Raw genomic sequence first — 18,981 nt, 5'->3', positions numbered from 1 at the left:
GGATGACACAGTCAGAAACCATTTACCACAACTTCCACTTTTCTTCTAAGATGGTTACACAAGAATCCACCCAAACATTGATGGAAACTGCAAATATTCACATATCTGTGGCTAGTTGGGGATACCTTAATTTGTTACATTAACTTATTATTACATCTGTATATAAGAACATATTTCAGACCGTGTATAGATGGTATATCAGCTTAAAGTCTGTTTTTTAATATTTATTCCATTTTCAGGAAGTGGGTGTCTCAGGCATAATGAGCATTTATTGTAGATCCCTAATTGCTCGAGTAGGTAGTGGTGAGCCACTTTCTTGAACTGCTGCAGTCTTTCTGGTAAAGATGTTATCCAACAGCATTATGTGAATAAGTTCCTGCATTTAGACCAAGTGACAAAGGAGGGAGGATGGCATACTTCCATGATAGGATGGTATATGATTTGGAGGGGAACCATGTAGCTGCTGCTCATCATCCTTGGTGGTAGAGATCATAGGTTTTGTGCATATTGGTACATATAAGTGACACATATAACTGTAGTGCATTTCGCAGACTGTACACACTGCAATCACAGTGATGGGCAGGGTTTCAATCAAGCAGGCTATATTGTACTAAATGATATTAAGCTTATTGGATGCTGTTGGAGGGGCACTCATCCAGGCAAATGGAGAGAACTTCATAACACTACAGATGAGGGAAAGAATCTGGTGTATCCGAGGGTGAATGACTCAAAGGAAAGCCATCCTCTGACCTGCTCATATAACTGCATCATTTTTGTGGCTCGTCACTGCCCTGAAAAGTTCCCGCAGCAATGGCCTGGAGTTATGATAACTGATCTCCAAAAACTACAATCACAACCATCTTCCTATGTGCAAGGTGCACCTCCAACTATTTGAATATTTTATCCCTAATTCCCATTGAGCAGTTTTACCAGAGTTTCTTGATGCCACATTTGCTCAGTGGTGGTGCTACCACTCTTGGTAACAGACAACAAAGTCTGCCATCCAGATTATGTTCTGCGCTCTTACTAATTCAGTGCTTCTTCCAAGTGATGTTCAACATGGAGGAATATCAATTCAACAAATGCTAATCAGGAGGATGATTTCTTGCCCATCTTTGGTCTGACACAGATTTCATGAGATTTGACATCAATGTTGAGAACACCAAGGACTACACATTTACCACTTGTATACTACTGTACTGCCTCCTTTGCTGGGCCCATCCCGCTGATGAGACAGGACATATATCGGGGTTGTAATGGAAGGGTCCTGCACATTGTCTGTAAGGTATCATTCCACAAGTCCAATTCTGTTAGGTTTTTGCTTGACATTTCCCTGGGTCAACTCCCATAATTTACACACCATCTCCCAGATGTCTGCGAGAAGGACTTTGCAAGGTTGACTGGGCTAGGAGTGACTTTGCAGCATCCAATTTTGGTCTCTACATTGTTGAGTGGATTGTAAGATGTTGTCATTTTTCTATGATGATACAACTGAATGCTTTTTAAGAACATTTCAGAGTTTGGTAAAACTCTCACAACTATCTTTATGTTCTATTAATCAATGGAACCCATACGCAATGAGATAAAAAGGCTTTCAGATGAGCATGCAATTGTAAGAAAGGCAGTTATGGCAAATGTATTTCCACAGGACAAAGTAATTAATGAAGCAATTAAAGCAAATGGGAGAAATATAGCCACAGTAATAATGCAATTGGAAGAGGTGAAGACAGCAAAAACAGTTTAAGAGGGTCACTAAATCAAATTTAAAACAATTAAGTGAAATGAAAAAGTCTAAATGATTTTTACTCAGTTCACGTTTATTACTATTGCCATTTCTATATATCCACGTTTAACTCTGATTTCCTGGTGGACGCATAAAACATAGCAATCAAAGGAAAAAGACAATATAAAATCTCAGATGAAATTCTGTACAGTAACAATCATACACGAATCATAAATAATTCTCAACCTAATTTTGTAGTATTACAAATATGTACCCATGTGCAGTCTGTTGCTTGAATGAGCAAGGCAGATTGGCATGAGGAAATAGTTCAATATAAAAGGTTGAATTATATCTTTTTACCTTTGTCTATCTGCCCAAGGTCCATAGTTAAAGTCTGTTCCTTTACCACAAACAATGTCAAGTCCCCAACAGGGTGGCAAGTCTTGTAATTTTGTACTTTCGTTATCTGGACTTTCTTCAGCATTTTCATCTGTTTCTTCAGGTACAATACCTACACAACAAAATCAAAACTCTAAATTTGCAGATAAACAGAAGAAGATAAGCAGAGGTATAGTCCAGTGAGGCATTATAGGTAGAATTTAGGAATAAGGAGGGGGTGACACTTTGGTGGGATTGTACTATAGGCCCCCCATTAGTCAGTGGGAATTATAGGAGCAAATATGTAGGGAGACGTAGGAATAACAGGGTTGTAATGGTAAGAGATTTTAACTTCCCTAATATTGACTGGGACTGCTATAATGCTAAGGGATTAGATGAGGCAGAATGTGTGTCCAGGAAAGTTTTCCCAAGCAATATGCCAAAGGCACTACCAGACAAGGTGCAACACTCGACCTCCCCTTGGGAAATGAGCTGGGCATGTGGCTGAGGTGTCAGTGGGGGAGCATTTTGGGACCAGTGACTATAATTCTATTAGTTTTAAAACAGTTATGGAAAAAGGTACAACTGGTCTGTAAGCTGCAGTCCTAAATTAAGGCAAGGTTAATTTTGATGGCATTAGATAAGAACTTGTAAAGGTTGATTGGGAGAGGCTATTAGCAGGTAAATGGACAGCTGGCAAGTGGGTGACTTTTAAAAAGTAAAATAGAGAGAGTTCAGAGCCAACATGTTCCTGTCAGAGTGAAGAACAAGGCTGGCAGGATTAGGGAACCCTGGCTGACAAGGGATATTGAGGCTCTGGTCAGGAAAAAGTTGGAAGCATATGTCAGATATAGGGTAGCAGAGATCAAGTGAATTCTTTGAGTACAAGGGATATAGAAGTACACTTGAGAAGAAAATCAGGAGGGCAAAACAGGGATGTAAGAAAAAATTAAATGTTCTTGGTCTTGCGAGATAAATGTCAGTTTCAGAAATGAATGGTTAAAATTCTGATCTGTGAAAACACTATGGCCACAAAAGCAGCATAAAATATGGTTACAGGATATCTTAGCCCCAGATGGCAAATCAAAGGACTTAACCTTAAAAATTATAACATGCAAAATGAAATTGTATTCCCAAACCCTCTTAATAAAAAGGAGAAAATAAATTGAAGTAAACACGAGTGAAAAGTGGTGAAGTGCCAGTATTTTCCAACTCATTTTTATAATTTTATGACAGCATTCAATTTCCATTAGAGTGCAAAATATGGTAGTGAAGGTGAAGATAAAAAACTTAAGAAATCAAATGTATAATAAGCTTCTGTCCTCAACCAATCTTGTGGAACCCTTTGAACTTCAACAGAATTTGGGTGGCACAGTCGGCAACTAATAGAGCTGCTGCCTCGCAGCTCCAGAGACCTGGATTCAATCCTGGCCTTTGTGTAAACTCCACACAGACATCAATGCTTTCCTTGTGGCTGCATGGTCGTCCCCCCCCCCCCCCCCCCCCCCCCACATGCTCCAGTTTCCTCCCAGCATCCAAAAGACATCTGGGTTATTAAGTTAATCGGCCATTGTAAATTCCGCCCAGCATGCAGAGGAGTAGTAGAATCTAGTGGGGTGGGGGATGGGGGGATGCAAGGAGAATAAAAGGGATTAGTGAAAATGGTTGCACAATGGTCAGTTTGAATTCAGTGGGCCAAAGGGCCCGTTTCTGTGCTGTATGATTCTAATATAATGAGTCAACAACTGACGTGGGAGATGCATGTATTCTCAAAAGGTCACCGACAAGATACCCACAATGGACTTTGAGCACAAAGTCTAAGGGCTGGTAGTAAAATGAATAGCAAGCTGGTTACAAAGCAATACAGAAAATAACACTTAAAGATATTAACCTGACTGACAAAAGACAGGCAGGGTGTTCCATAGAGGTCAGTGATGGAACAATATTGTGTATTATTTTTCTAAAAAAAATTGGAAATACTCAGATGGATAGACAGCATCTGTGGAGAGAGAAACTGAGTTAACATTTCAGGTTGATGACCCTTAGGGTCTGAGATGTGTTCTGAAACATTAACTCAATTTTTCTCTCTAAAGATGCTGTCTAACCAAATGAGTAGTTCTGGTACGTACTGCTCTTATTTCAGATTTTCAACATCTGCAGTATTTTACTTTGGGATTTAATGAATTTAGATCTGGGAGTGAAAATATAATTTCAGAAGTTGCAGATTGCATTAAATTTAGCATGGCAATTAATATTGAGGAAAATGGCAATGAACTACAAGATTTTTTTTTAATTCATTCACAGAATGAAAGCACTGCTGGCAAGACCATTTATTGCCAATCCCTTCCCCTTAAGCTGAATGGCTAAATAAACACGTCATTATTAAAACAGCAAATAGTAAATGAATTTCAATTTAACATAAGTGATACAACATATGGAGAAGTGAAAAAGGGAGATCACATACTCTTTTGAAAATAAGTCTTTAAAACTGGTAAATGGAAAAAAAATGAGGTACAGACTCGCAAATCATTAAAACTACCAATGCAGCATTTTTTTTTAAAAGACCATTAAGAAAAGCAAACCAAACATTCAGATTAATTTCTCGAGGAACATAATTAAAAAGCAGAGATGTTCTGTTAAACTTGTATAGAAATGTTTTCAGTTTCCTGATAGTACTGCCCACAATTCAGGTCTCCATTTACAAAAGACATACAGAGGTGCAGGAGGTTTCAAAGCAAAATAACAAGAAATGAGCAAGTTTGTACCCTTCTCTTGAAAAGATAAGGCTAAGGAATGGCTTGTTAAGAAGCCTTTAAAATTTCTTAGAGGTTTGATACAACAGAAGTAGAAAAAGCTTGTTTCTTGCCTGTGAATCTAAAACTAGGTGCCATAAATATATGATAATCACTAATAAATTCAATAAGGAACTCAGGGGAAACTTATTTCGCCAGCATGTGGTTTGAGTTTGGAACTTGGCACTGCATGGAATAGTCCAACTGAATAACAGAAACATTTACAGTGAACCCAAATAACTAAGAGAAAAAAATAGAAAGCTATCCTAATGGGTTTAGGTGAAGAGTGAAAGTAGCCTCAAGCAAAAGAAACCGAGGAATAGACTGTAGTTATATCACAAATTCTGCGTGATAGAAGTGCAAGGACTGTATAAAAATATTTTTCTCATTTTCTATTTCAAAATGTCTTAATTCTGGGTGACAACAATGGATGATAAAAAAAAATAAACTACAAGAAAATGCAAGTTTTCCATACTTAAACAGACCTGGTTCATCCATGTAGTAATAGATATCAACATCATTTGATTGCATTACTACAAAGCCCTCTCCCATCAACCGAGGTGGTCTAGTGAGAAAGAAAACAGAATTAAACACCAAATTATACCAATAATATTTCAAAATTAATATGCAGCAAATACCCCTTGGACTATAACATCCTACAAATCACATGCAATTAGTCCAACTGCATATTCCTCACTCTGGAACCTGAGTCCAAACAAATTCAAAGTGAAAGGTTGAAAATTTCATCTCCATGAGCAGTAAATGAATATCAGCAGTATTATTCAATTTCAAGAGAACTGGAGCACACAAGCCAAAAATAACTAAATTTCAATCTTATCAAGAGAATTACTATGAATGGCTATTCCAGAAAAGATTGCACATTAATGCAGTTAACTTTTCAGGTTAGCAATTAACATACTTGCTCTAGCAAAAGGATGTTTTAATTTGCATTTGGCTCTTAGAGCACTAAAAATGTTCCATGCTAGCATTGAATGTACTTTTCTTTGCATGGATACACCAACATATGGGGGGGATTATAAAATTTCACAGATGAGTTTCAACAGTTTTAACACAAATAAGCATCATAGATTTGATTAACCTAAAATAAACCAAATTGTTATATTACTACAATTACCATTTTTGATATCCAGAACCATTATCCAACTTTCCCACATCAGGCACAGCATAACATACAAAAGAAAAAATTGCTCAACAAAAATGGTGCCCAAACGATCTACCTTAACTCCAATCTAAAATGTGCCTTTTCTTCCCTCTGTCCCAAACTATCACATTCATAATAACAAAAAAAAACATTTAAATGCAGTAGAGGAGTCACAATAGATCTGTGGTCTAACACTTTAATTCCTCTTTACATTCCTACTTTGGCCTTTCAGGTTTTATTGCCATATATTGTCCAAAGATGAGATTTCAGCTCTGAGTTTAATGACTGAAATTACTTCAAACCTTACTTCAGTGTGTGATTGCAATGTGGAATGTCTATGTCACCATCTTGGTGGTGGTAGTGGAGGAGGAGAGGCAATGGGGGCATATGGGTTGGCTGTAGTAGGAGGTTCTTTTGTCAATCTGGATAAAAAGCCACAATCAAGCCAACTGTTTAATTAAATACATTTCTCCTTTTGTCAACCTACATGAAATAGAAGTTTCTGACAAGCTTTCAGAAATGTAATTATTTCAATGAAACAAACAGAATTGTTAGGGATTTGACAGGATAGATGCCAGGATAGTGTTTTCCCTGGATGGGTGCCTAGAACCAGGGATCAGAGTTTCGAAATAAAAAGGCTAACCATTCAGGACAGAGATGAAAAGAAATGTTTTCATGCAAAAACTGTGAATTATGGGAATTCTCTTGTCACAAGGGTTGTGGAGGTTCAGTTCTGAGTACATTCAAGGCAGAGATCAAGAGATTTTGGATACTAATGGAATCAAGGGATACAGCAAGAGTATAGGAATATAACAATGAAGTATAAGACCAGCCATGATCTTATTGAATGGGGAGGTAGGCACTAAAGAGGAAATGGTCTACTTCTGCTCCTGTGTGTTGTTATAATGTATTCATTTTAGACAAAATTTTGCTCTGCAACAACAGCACACATTACCTAATGGCTGAATTTACCTGGTCCAAATGTGGACCAGCTACCTTGCCATCCCAAAATATCCCAGAGTCAGGCAGAGGCCCTGAATGGTGAAAGTGCAGTAAATTATGCAACAGAGAAGCCTGTTCCCAAATATCCGCTGACAGCTTTGACAGCCAACAAATACCAAGAGCCAACTTTGCCATGTCATAGTCTTCAAATAGTTACAACAATTACAAAAAAAGATAATTATTTAAGATTGAAATACTTTAAAAACATTAAACAGAACATAAGTTAAGAAAACTTTCCTTTCTCACAGCCCTATAATCTTATTAAAATCAAATCTAGCCTGACACAGTAAGACAGCTCCACCACTGGACTATATGGAGAGTTCAGTGGGGCAAGCTTTGGGCATTTGTGTTGCAGACAGCTTTGCGAGTGCTCAAGATCCCACACATTTCATGGCTGTCAGCAGGTTGCTGAGCCTCCTCTGCTCTCTCCATCTACTGTTTGTTCTTTATATCTGCAATGGTGAAGTTTCCAATGCAGGAAAGCCTTACGTTTGTGGTTAATGAATCCTCAATCTCCTGGTCACTCTCATCAAACCAGTCCCGATTCCTCTTGATAGAGGAAACGAGAGTCCCTTTGCCAGTGTCAATTGAATTGGACTTCATGGCAGGACTACAACTCAGCCAATCCTGGTGAAGATCAGTGTCAATCACATTTACATTGTTACCCCAACACTTTCCTCAATCCTTCCCATTCCAATGTTGTAGCTTGCCTTGAATAAACTTCCCACAGGAGCAAAAATGGTCTTCAGAACTAATGGAAACCATTCAATCTATATTTGAGAACCAAGGTCACACCAACCCTCCAAAGTCAAAATGCAATCTGCAGACATTTGTATTGCACATGCTCAGAGTCTGAACTCTAAGCCATCACTGATAAGTTCATTGAGGCATATGAGAGGATGAGCCTTACACTTAACATCCACAAGACAAAAATCCTCTATCAACTAGTTCCCACCGCACGACAGTACCATCCGTCAATAAAAGTTCATGGCAAGACCCTGAAAAATGTGGATCTCTTCCAAGGTCTCAGGAGCCACCACCCAACAAGTGCAAGTATCAGTGATGAAATTCACCATCACCTTCAATGCGCCAGCACAGTCTTTAGTCAATTGAGGGAAAGATTGTTTGAAGATCAAAACCTCAAACTTGGCAAAGGAAATCATGGTCTATCAAACATCAGTGATCCTGAATTCTGGATTAGGTACATCAAGGTCCTGGAAAGATACCACTGATGATAACTCAGCAAAATCTTTCAAACTCATTGGATGGATAACCAAAGCATCAGTGTCCTCTCCCAGGCCAACATCCCCAGCACCAAAGCTTACCAACTGTAATTAGAGCTACGCTGGGCAAACCATGACATTCGCGTGTCTGACACCAAATTCCTGTCTCAACTATTTAAACAACATCTATTCTGAAATCTGTCAAGGTATGAGATTACCATTTAGACAGATATAAAAATTTAAGGATGTACTCAAAGCCTCCTTGAAGAAATACACCATGCCCACCACCTCCTGGGAATCTCTGCATCACGATAGCTCCAAGTGGAGAAGGTGACTTCAGAAAGGCATTAAGAATCTCAGGCCATGCATAAGGAGCACACAGTGGCCCTGCATAAGCAACTCACAAACCACCCACGTACCCTATCAGCTGTCTCCTGGCCCTTATGTGGAAAAATCTATATTTCCCCCATTAGCATTACAAGCCACCTAAGAACCCATAAAAATGGAGGGGAAGCACGTCATCCTTGATGCCAAAAGACTGCCTAAGACAATAACGATGACAATGACATGGGGAGCCCAACAGCAGATCATAATCAAACATGGTGCCAGCTGGAGCAGAATAAGTTCAGGACTTCTGTATTTGATTGCACGTGCAGGGATGTCCTGGACTCGCTGCCAAGTAACTATGCACATCTGGACCATTATATTCTTAACTGTTAAATGAAGTAATACATATTACTCTAAACGCAGAGAAGGTATAAGAGGATGCTGCCAGGACTTGAGGGACTGAGTTACAGGGAGAGGTTAGGCAGGCTAGGGCTTTATTCCTTGGAATGTAGGAGATTGAGGGGTGATCTTATAGAGGTGTATAAAATCATGAGGGGTGTAGATAGGATGAATGCACACACAGTCTTTTCCCCCAGGGAAGGGGAAGTAAAAACTAGAGGGAACAGGTTTAAGATGTGGGGTGAAAGGTTTAAAAGGGACCTAAGGGGCAACTTCTTCATGCAGAGGTTGGTAGATATGCGGAATGAGCTTCCAGAAAGTGTGATGGAGGCAAGTACAATAACAACGTTTAGAAGATATTTGGATGAGTACATGAATAGGATAGGTTTAGAGGGATATAGGTCAAATGTGGGCAAATGGGACTAGTTTGGTGGGCACCACGGTCAGCATGGACAAGTTGGGCCAAAGGGCCTGTTTCCATGCTGTATTACTCTATGACTCTAAACTAAAATGATGGCATCTTGAGAAATTAGAGGATTAAAAACAAGCACCAATATACAACCTACCTAAAAGAATCAAAATGGATCTAATATTGATTACATTCTGATGCAAACTAAGCAAATTACACTTCATAGCATGAATCTGCAGCTTCATTGATAAGCTACATTAGGCGCACTTAATTGTAATGGCACAGGGCGGCTACTTGGCCCACCCAGTTCATGTCCGCCCCCAGCAAAACAATTCCAACAGTCCCATTCCTCCTCCAACTTATTCTCTCACAAGCCAAACAATTCCCCTTTGATTATTTTGCCACTTACATTTAGGCGGGTTTTTGACTTGAAGGCTCAGTCATAACTTGAAGGCTCATCAGTCACATTAAGGGATAATTTACAGTAGCCAATCCATCTATCAGCCCAACTTTGGGATCTGGGAGAAAACTTGATCACACAGAGGAAACACTCGCAGCCACAGGTGTGTAAGCAGCACGCTGACAGCACCCAAGGTCAGTATCAAAACCACGTCCTTGAAATTGTGAGTCTACCAACAACAACTATTGTGCCACCATGTGCACATCCTGTAAAACATACAATTTACTCTTGACTCAAGCAGTACTCATGTATTATGCATAACTACAGGTAAAATACAAATACTTTTTGCAGCATTGATGTACTTTTATGTATACCATATGTGTAACAAATGAATATCTTGAGGAATTTAAAAAATATTTTCATGAACATTCATGAGTACACTCTCCACAATTTTTTTGCATTTAGTATTCCTTTATTATTACAAAATAGAAATACATACTCATCATTTTGCAGGCAAACGTGTCTTGGACTGGGAACAAGCATAACTCTAACATTTTCCAATTTTCCTTTCACGATGTGCATAAATTGGTCAAGGTGACTAGAAGGTAGTTTTGTAGTATAAGTCAAGAAAGCATCATCAAAATTTATGCAGAGCGTCTGAGGTAAAAAACGGTTCCCGAATGCCAGACGACCCTAATAAAAAAATACCTAATTAGTACAACTGAACCAATAGCCTGTTATCATAGCAGCACACTCATATGTGTCATAAGTTTACCAAAAACGAAGCTGCCAAACTCTCAAGCAGCAATAATAAGCTTCAACATTTTTATTCATATACAGTGTATTAAAAAAAACACAAGACTCCAAGTTAAAAGGTAGATAACTTTTATGGGTATTTATACTTGTGACTTTCCCTATTCATGTTTCATTATCATCCACAATTGGCCTCTAAAAATCAGTAATTCTAGACCCATGCTACAATGCAGCTGGAAAATTGCACACTTTGGATTCAAGTTCATGGGACATTGGGCCCCAGTTCTGGGGCAAAATGCCTTGCTCAAAGTGCAAAGATTAATCCCAGTTTTTTTTTTGTGGACAATGCCCTTCTAGTGATGTTACCTAGAGCAGAAGAATGAGCATCAGGGTGAAATTAAGAAAAAGTGCACAGAGGACTAAAGGGAAGAAGCATATAGTGTAGTTTAAGGAAGAATGGATAAGACAGGGGCAAATCTGAGACAAACTTTGATGGACTCATGCTGTTTATGCACAATATAGAAAACTAGGTTAATAAGTAACAGCAGAGACTTATACCAAAAAAGGGAATGATTTGGAAATTAATATATCTGCTGTAAGTGAGAAAATACCAGCAGTGACAGTACTGATCAAATAAGATATTGCATCACAGGAAAATAGCAGTATATTTGAGGTGTCAAAAACCAAACTTATTTGATATCAATTAAGAAATAATAGTGCAGTATTATTCTGCCAGACACATAGAAAAGATCAAATGACAAAAAGGAAATATGAGAAATCATCACATAAAATATGATACATCAACTTTATTACTCCTGAACAAAATGGCATAAGGAATTCTTGCAAGTGAAATTAAGAGTGTACTCACTGTATTAATATCAACTTTAATAACTGGGATGAGTGATCGCCAGGATGATGAGGGATCTTGTGTTTCAGTGGTAATGCTGTGAAAACATTTGTATAGTGCATAAACTTGCATAGCCTACAACTCAAAAAAAAACATGTATAGAGTCATGGAGATGGTTGTGCAGCACAGAAACGGGCCCTTTGGCCCACTACATCCATGCCAACCATTTTACCCATCTGCCTAGACTAGGTCCAAATTCTTCTGTGCCTATCTAAGTGCCTGTCTAAATGTCTCTGAAACATAGTGAATACATCCGACTTCATCACCTGTGTAAAAAAAAACCCAAGCCTCAAATCCCCTTTAAAACTCCTTCCTCTCACCTTAAACCTATACCCTCTTGTTTTTGATACCTCTATCAGATGAAAGAGATTCTGACTATCTACTCTTTCTTATAATTTTTTTATACCTCTATCAGGTCATCCCTCAGTCTCCTTCGCTCCAGGGAAAACAAACCAAACCTATCCAATTTCTCCCCATAACTTGTCCTCCAATCCAGGTAACATCCTGGCCATTCTCCTCTGCACTATCTACAGCACCATAACAGCCTTAGCATTGAAGAGAAATTACAGATGCATCATTCATAATTTTTAACTGTCAACTGAGAAATTGCACCTTTAATTTGGAAAATATTGAAAATCACTCCCTTACTAAAGAGTAGAAGAGAGAAATGAGCTAACTACAACCTTGTCTTGCAACATCAGTCACAGGGAGCCCAGTGGAACTTCTTTTTTTAAAAAGAGGAAGAATGACTGAACACCGAACAGGTATCAGCTAATCAAAAATAATCAGAATATTATCTGTATGTACTTTTAGAAGACATTTGACATGGTTCTGGACAAGATTATTAGCAAAAATCAGTGTACATGAAACTGACATTCATCCTGTACTAACAATTAGATGAAGAAGAAGTCGAAGTAACAAGTAGGTTGTTCTCCAATTAGTGGGAAATGAAAGATGTGTTCTGCAGGGATTTATAACTTTGCAACTGTACACAAAGAAATTGCTAAAGATTAAAAATCATCTTGACAATTTCAGTCCCAATATCAGAAATACTACAGAGAACATTGCACAAATTGTGACAATGATGTACAGGAGCAATAGGGTAACCAGGGAAAGAGTGGGTCCCCTTAGGAATCTAAGAGTAATCCACGTGTGGAGCGTGGCAATGTGGGAGAGGTCCTAAATGAACACTTCTCATCTGTATTCACCAAGTACAAGGAGATGGAAGATAGTGAGTTTGGGAGGTTGGGGGGGGGGTGGGGGTGGGTGTGGAAACAGGTACGTGGATAATCTAGAGTAGGTCAGCAACAAAGAAGAGGTGTTAGATATCATGGGACACATAAGCTTTGATATATCGCTAGGCCCAGCTTAGATCTATCCCAGACACTTTGAGAAGCAAAGGAAGAGAAAGCTGGGGCCCTGACAGAAATTATTGCATCTTTATTAGCCACAGGTGAGGTGCCAGAAGACTGGAGGATAGCTAACGTTGTTGCTTTATTTAAGGACAGCAAGGATAAGCCAGTCACAACAGGCCAGTGAGCCATTATTGGAGAAAATCCCAAGGGATAGGATTTACGTATATTTGTAAAAGCAGGGGCTGATCAGGGATAGTTGCATGGCTTTGGGTGGGGGAAATCCTGCCTCACTAATTTGATTGAGCTTCTTTTGAGGAGGTTGCTAAGAAGATTGATGAAGGCAGGACAATAGATAGTCTCTTTAGACTTAGGAAGACATTTGACAGGGTCCCACACAGTAGGCTGGTCCATAAGGTTAAGACATATAGGATCCAAGGTGAGCTGGCTAATTGCTTATAAAATTGGCTTGGTGATGGGAGGTAGAGGGTGGTGGTGGAAGTGTGTTTTTCTAGTTGAAGTCTGTGACCAGTAGTGCACTGCAGGGATCACTGCCGGGTACCCTTGTTGTTTGTAATAATACATTAACGACAAGTGCAAATGTAGCAGGTATGTTAATTTTGCAGATGACATGAAAATTGGCAAAGTGTGGATAGTGAGGAAGTTTGTCTAAGGCTACAGCAGGATATTAATCAGAAGTTAAGTTGGGCAAAGCATTAACAGATGTAATTTAGTTCCAACAAATGTGAGGTGATGCATTTTGGAAGTCAAACAGGGATAGAACATATAGTTAACGGTAGAGCACTAAAGAATATCGATGAAGAGGGGGATCTTGGAGCTCAAGTCCATAGTTCCCCAAAAGTGGCAACATAGGTAAATAGGCCTGTGAAGAAGGCATATGGCGTACTTGGTGTTGGGACATTATGTTGCAACTTAACAAAACACTGGCCAAGCCACATTTGGAGCTTTGTATGCAGTGCTGTCACCACAGTACAGGAAGGATATGGTTACACTGGAGAGCGCAGCGAAGATTCACCAGGATGTTGCCTGAATTAGAGGACTTTAGTTGTGAGGAGATTTTGGATAGTTTGGGTTTATTTTCCCTTGAGCCAAGGAGACTGAGGGTGACCTGATAGAAGTATATTAAATTATGAGGCATAGATATGATAGATGGTCAGAATCCTTTTCCCATGGTAAGAGTTTCAAAAAGGGGGGGGGGGTGGTTGATGAGAATTTTTTTTAAAAACATACACAGAGCGTTGTTGATATCTGGAACCTGCTATCAGAGGTGGTGGAAGCAGATTCATTCACTATATTTAAGAGACATTTAGACAGGCACTTAAATATGAAAGGCATAGAAGGATAGGGGATTAGTTTAGATGGGGAAAAGGTTTGGTATGGACATGGTGGGCCAAGAGGCCTGTTTCTGTGCCGTGCATTTCTATGACTATGAGAGAAAAATAATAATGGGAAGAAACAGAATATTTCTGGCTTTGTATTTTGTGCAGTGTCAACCATGGCTCAATTGGTAGCACTATTTCTTTTGAATCATAAAGTTCCAAGTTCAATTTCCATTTCAGAGACTCACATTTTTGTTTTGGTAATCAATGTAGGAGCAGGAGAGGGGGAGGGAGCTAATTACAGGAGTACGTACATATGTTAAGTGTTTAGTAAGTACATTAATAGTATCCATACCTTTCAAGTTTAGACTTTGCTTTCTCCCGACTCTTTTTTATCTTTGTACTTTCCCTTTTAGGAATGATTGTTGGTTCCAATCCAAAGAGTTCTTGCAAATGTGCATACAAGTCATAACGATTGTAAACATGGAATTCAAAGCCGTTCACTGTTATATATAATCTGGTTTCTGCTTTTGGATCTAAAACAAATACAAGTACAATTTTGGTTGCATTAACATATTGCCCAAGATCATGACAAATTCAAAACCAAACTGAAAATCTGCAAAAAAAATGAAATAAAGCAGCAACATTAATTCATAAAATGCATGGCACAGTAGAAGATCATTCAACCCATTGTATCCATGCAGGCCAAATAAAAACAGACTGATCTCACTTTTCAGCTTTCATTCTCTAGTCCTACAGATTATGGTGTACAAAGTCCTCACCAAGTAAACTAGCTTCATTCATCACCACTCAATTGGCCTTGAGTTCTCCTAAATGTGTAAAAGTCAGTTAGAAACTTCCTTATTAGCTTATGTAAACCTCTCATAATTTTACACATTTAATTAGGTCTGCCCTCAGTCTCTTATGTCCAAAGGAAACCAGCCAGCCCAAGCAATCTTTCCTCATAACTAAACTTTTCCAGCTTTTGTAAAACTTGCTTGGATCTTCTTTGTATTCTCTCTAGTGCTTATCTGTTTTTTTTTAACGCTCTGAAATGTACAAATTAGCCATCTACGTTTTAGCTCCAAAGTAACTACCCACAATTTGAAAAATTGTTGTGAATTACTTTGGGGTGTTTCTGTAAGTTGATGTATTAAACACAAGTTCTTTTTCCATCACATTTTTGTGAATACAACATTCCCTTCAGATGGCCCTAAATACCAGGGAATTAAAGATAATACTTTCTCCCAAACTACTCCTCAGCGAGGAATGCAGACACAATAATTACCACAAACCAACGTGAGTTGTCTGTTGAACCCAATTCATATCAATAGAGCCAAGTCTTTTCTCCTCCAGAATATGCTTTCCTGTGAAGTATTTCTATAAATCAGGATTTTTCCAGAGGGAAAATTTCCATTAGGAATAACTAATAAAGATGCTCAGCTCTGATAGATTATAGAACACAGGTATGGGAGTTTAAAACGAACTTAAAGTTCTAGCATGATTGGAAAAACATCCTAAACATTAAATACTTGTCTAAAGTTTAAAAACCCGATAGTCAATATGTGCTAGAAGTAAATCACGGCAAAAAAAAGTAGTTGGAAGTTAACAGAAGTGATAATCTTGAAAGAATTGAGGACTAGATGGTGCAGTCAACTTTCTCATCAGTAATCTAGTTTCAAATTAAATACTGGTCAAAAGCAAAAAGGGCACCCTTAATTGACAGCAATCACTATCATAATTCAAGATGACCACAGAATGAAAAAAACTGGTAAAATTGTAGGTAATACAAGGTACAGTGTTCTTTTGGAGTTGATTCTTTGTAAAGGAACAATAGATGGTTTTACTTTCAATATAAAATGCTATCTTGTGGCCCACAAAAACAAATTTAATTATTTCACTCTTCAGCACAACCTCCCTTTATGATGAACACAAAATAGAAATAAAATACAAATTTATGTCAGTATTTTGAAGTTAATTTAGAATGAGCTCACAATTACATAAAACTATATAGAAAATAAAGCATAGAAACAAACTAGTCAAACAAGTCCTTACTAGTGTTTATGTTCCACTCAGGCTTCCTCTTTGCTTTCCTTATCTGCATGATGTTCTATTACCTTCTTTCAAATGTGCCTTTAAATGCATCAATACTATCCACCTCAGCCAATCCCTATGATAACAAATTACAGATTCTCCTTTCCTGCAAATTCCTTCTTTTTATTTCATAGTGACCATCCTACATTGATGTTACCTAGTTTTTCACTTTCCCACAAGTGCAAGGGTGCTGCAGCTGCTCTAAAGAAGTCAATTTCTTTTTGAAGATATATATTGTATCAGACAAGGCATCAGGCAGCCTACAGCTAGAAAGAGGGCCAAAGAGTGTTAGGAACTAAGCACTTAGAGCAGCAGGGAAGATAGGTGGATGCAGCAAATGCCCAACCCCTGCAAAGAGCATCCTTAACTCTTTTGATTTAAAGCTGGTACTCTTCTTAATTCCATGCCTCTTTTCACACTTTCTTTCCCTCTATTACCTCTCATCATTCCAATTCTTTCCCCTCATCTTTTTGTATTCACCCAGGTTATGCTCTCCACTGCTGTCCATGTACTCAGCATCTTTCCTCGTTTTTATCCCTGCATCTTGATCCATGGCAGCTCATGAATGTTCAGTTTGTACTTGGGCATCAGCGTTAATATTATTTTACTGGACTACTGAATGCTATTTATTTCCCACCGAGATCTACACCATTATTTGCCAAAATTGTTACCCATTTTCTTTTCCTCTGTTCTATTTCAGCCCAGCATAAATCACAGAGCTAGCAGTTTTTAAACACAATGCATTAATAACAACTTACATTAGAATACAATAACTTGTGTCATTCATAGCTTTACTATTGCAAACTGACGCTTATTTTCATTCAGTTTGCTTGTTCTACTATCCCATCTTCCTCTGTTACTTTCATCCCATTCTCTAGTTTATTTTATTTTGCTCAACCTTTATTTACTTATTGTTTGGGATAACAAATCTAATGCAATCAAATCTGCCCAAAATCCTTTCTCCTCTCAATTTTGGAACTAGGAAAAAGTTTACCCTTCACTGGCTCCAAATTCACAATTTTGCTTGGCTGAATTGAATTAATTGAGGAAAAAGTATTTCTTTGTCTATAATACAAATATGAAAATGTATTTGAAATCTACGGCCTCTCATTCTTGCCCTCAATAGAAACACTGACATGGCCACAAGTACTACTGAATAAGTATACTTATAAGCAGCCTTAAAACTTGAACTGTGTTGTGCCTGGTCTAGCTCATTTCTGGAAGTAAATAAAATTTTAAGAACGTAAATGGGAGCAAGCTATTCAACATTTCAAGCATTTTCTGCAATTTAATTAATTCATGCCTGACCTCCATTTCCCCACCTTGGTTCCATAACCCTTAATACTCTTAACAAATCAAAATGTATCAATTTCAATTTTGAACTTGTCAACTGACCTAGGGTCAATAATTTTTTTCTTGGGGTGGAGGGCTGTGGAGGAGTATCGAGTCCCAATTTCTACTACTCTTAATGAATAAATGCTTTCAACAAGCCAATGACCTAGCTCAAGTTTTAAGGTGCTCCTCCCTGATTCTGAATGCCCACTCCAAAGGAAATGGTTCTCCCTAACCTACTATGAATGTTGATTCAAAAAATTCCATTGTGCTTTAAAACTGATGTGCAACATAAATAAGTTGAGGATTCCAACTGTCCAGGCTTTAGAATCTGTAAGATTATTGTGCTGAATATTGCTTTTATGAAATGTTTCATAAGCTTGAAAAGCACACAAGTGTATGGCTGCTAATAATCTAACAGACTTATGTTTTTCTCAATTATATAAAATGCCTAAATTCAAATAAGTGTACATTCAATGAGAAAACTAAATAGGGAATGCTGTTAACAAGACAATAAAACAATCTTGTGCCTTAGTCAAATGCAGATGACTTTTTGTTTCCATTAACTAATAACAACAATGTTTAGGATTTTGCAAATACCTAAGGAATAAATAAACTTCTGTGGCAGGTAGAGAAAAAGGAACTATACAGTATATCCTGTTCATGTAGCAGTGTTAAATCTATACTAAACCATCAACTTAATGAGCCACATTATGACTTCCGAGTTAGGAATAAGCTGTAAATATAATAATAACAGACAAACTATGGAATTAGAAACTTACCATGCTGTTTCTGTTTGGGATTGTACATTTTCCACCAACGAAAGATGAGAAATCCATCTTGGATTCTGACAGAACAAACATTGTAAAAGAACACACTACTTTAAAGTGGCATGTTTGACTTTAGTTGCATTAACTACATGACATTTGATTAACTTTGTAACCTACTGAGTAAGACGTTTTACTCAAATGAAATTTCAGAATTTTTTCCAATAAAATCATTAAATTGAGGATTTGAGGGGGATTTATAGAAAGCCATAACATACAACTAGTCCCCATAGCATACTAATCTCCAGAGCGTACAACTAAAAAACACACCTTGCTCTGGGCAATGGAGAGGAAAAACAATAAAGGTTCTCACTCCTAACTGATATTTAATGACTCGTGTTGAATACATCTCCTATATAGAAATATTAAAACTGCTATCTTTGTGATCATGCTATCTGCGTTTGTCAAGTGCAGAAACTAAGACTTAACACCGATATGAGCAACAATATAGCACTTGGTCAGGTCCTGTCAATCTAAATCCATTAAATGTTCCAACAGATGATAGAAAGGGAATAAAATTGAAAAAATAAATATTGTAAAACACTTATTACAGCAAATAAT

General features: G+C 37.9%; 1 protein-coding gene across 5 annotated transcripts in view; it reads right to left on the bottom strand.

The window, feature by feature from the left end:
* Window positions 1-18,981, bottom strand: part of kiaa1109 (KIAA1109 ortholog) — a 285,307-nt gene that overhangs the window by 237,468 nt on the left and 28,858 nt on the right. For all 5 annotated transcript variants that reach the window (XM_052035089.1, XM_052035112.1, XM_052035104.1 and 2 more), the window contains exons 6-11: window positions 18,376-18,440; window positions 14,523-14,703; window positions 11,437-11,512; window positions 10,315-10,508; window positions 5,379-5,458; window positions 2,084-2,234 (exon numbers count right to left, since the gene is read on the bottom strand). In XM_052035089.1, the coding sequence (XP_051891049.1) occupies window positions 2,084-2,234; window positions 5,379-5,458; window positions 10,315-10,508; window positions 11,437-11,512; window positions 14,523-14,703; window positions 18,376-18,440 (747 nt within the window). The remainder of the gene's footprint in view (window positions 1-2,083; window positions 2,235-5,378; window positions 5,459-10,314; window positions 10,509-11,436; window positions 11,513-14,522; window positions 14,704-18,375; window positions 18,441-18,981) is intronic.

Source organism: Pristis pectinata, chromosome 2, assembly GCF_009764475.1.
Source record: "Pristis pectinata isolate sPriPec2 chromosome 2, sPriPec2.1.pri, whole genome shotgun sequence".
Lineage (NCBI taxonomy): Eukaryota > Metazoa > Chordata > Chondrichthyes > Rhinopristiformes > Pristidae > Pristis > Pristis pectinata.
Note: the sequence above shows the minus strand (reverse complement) of the source record. Positions and strands in the feature narration are given on the sequence as shown.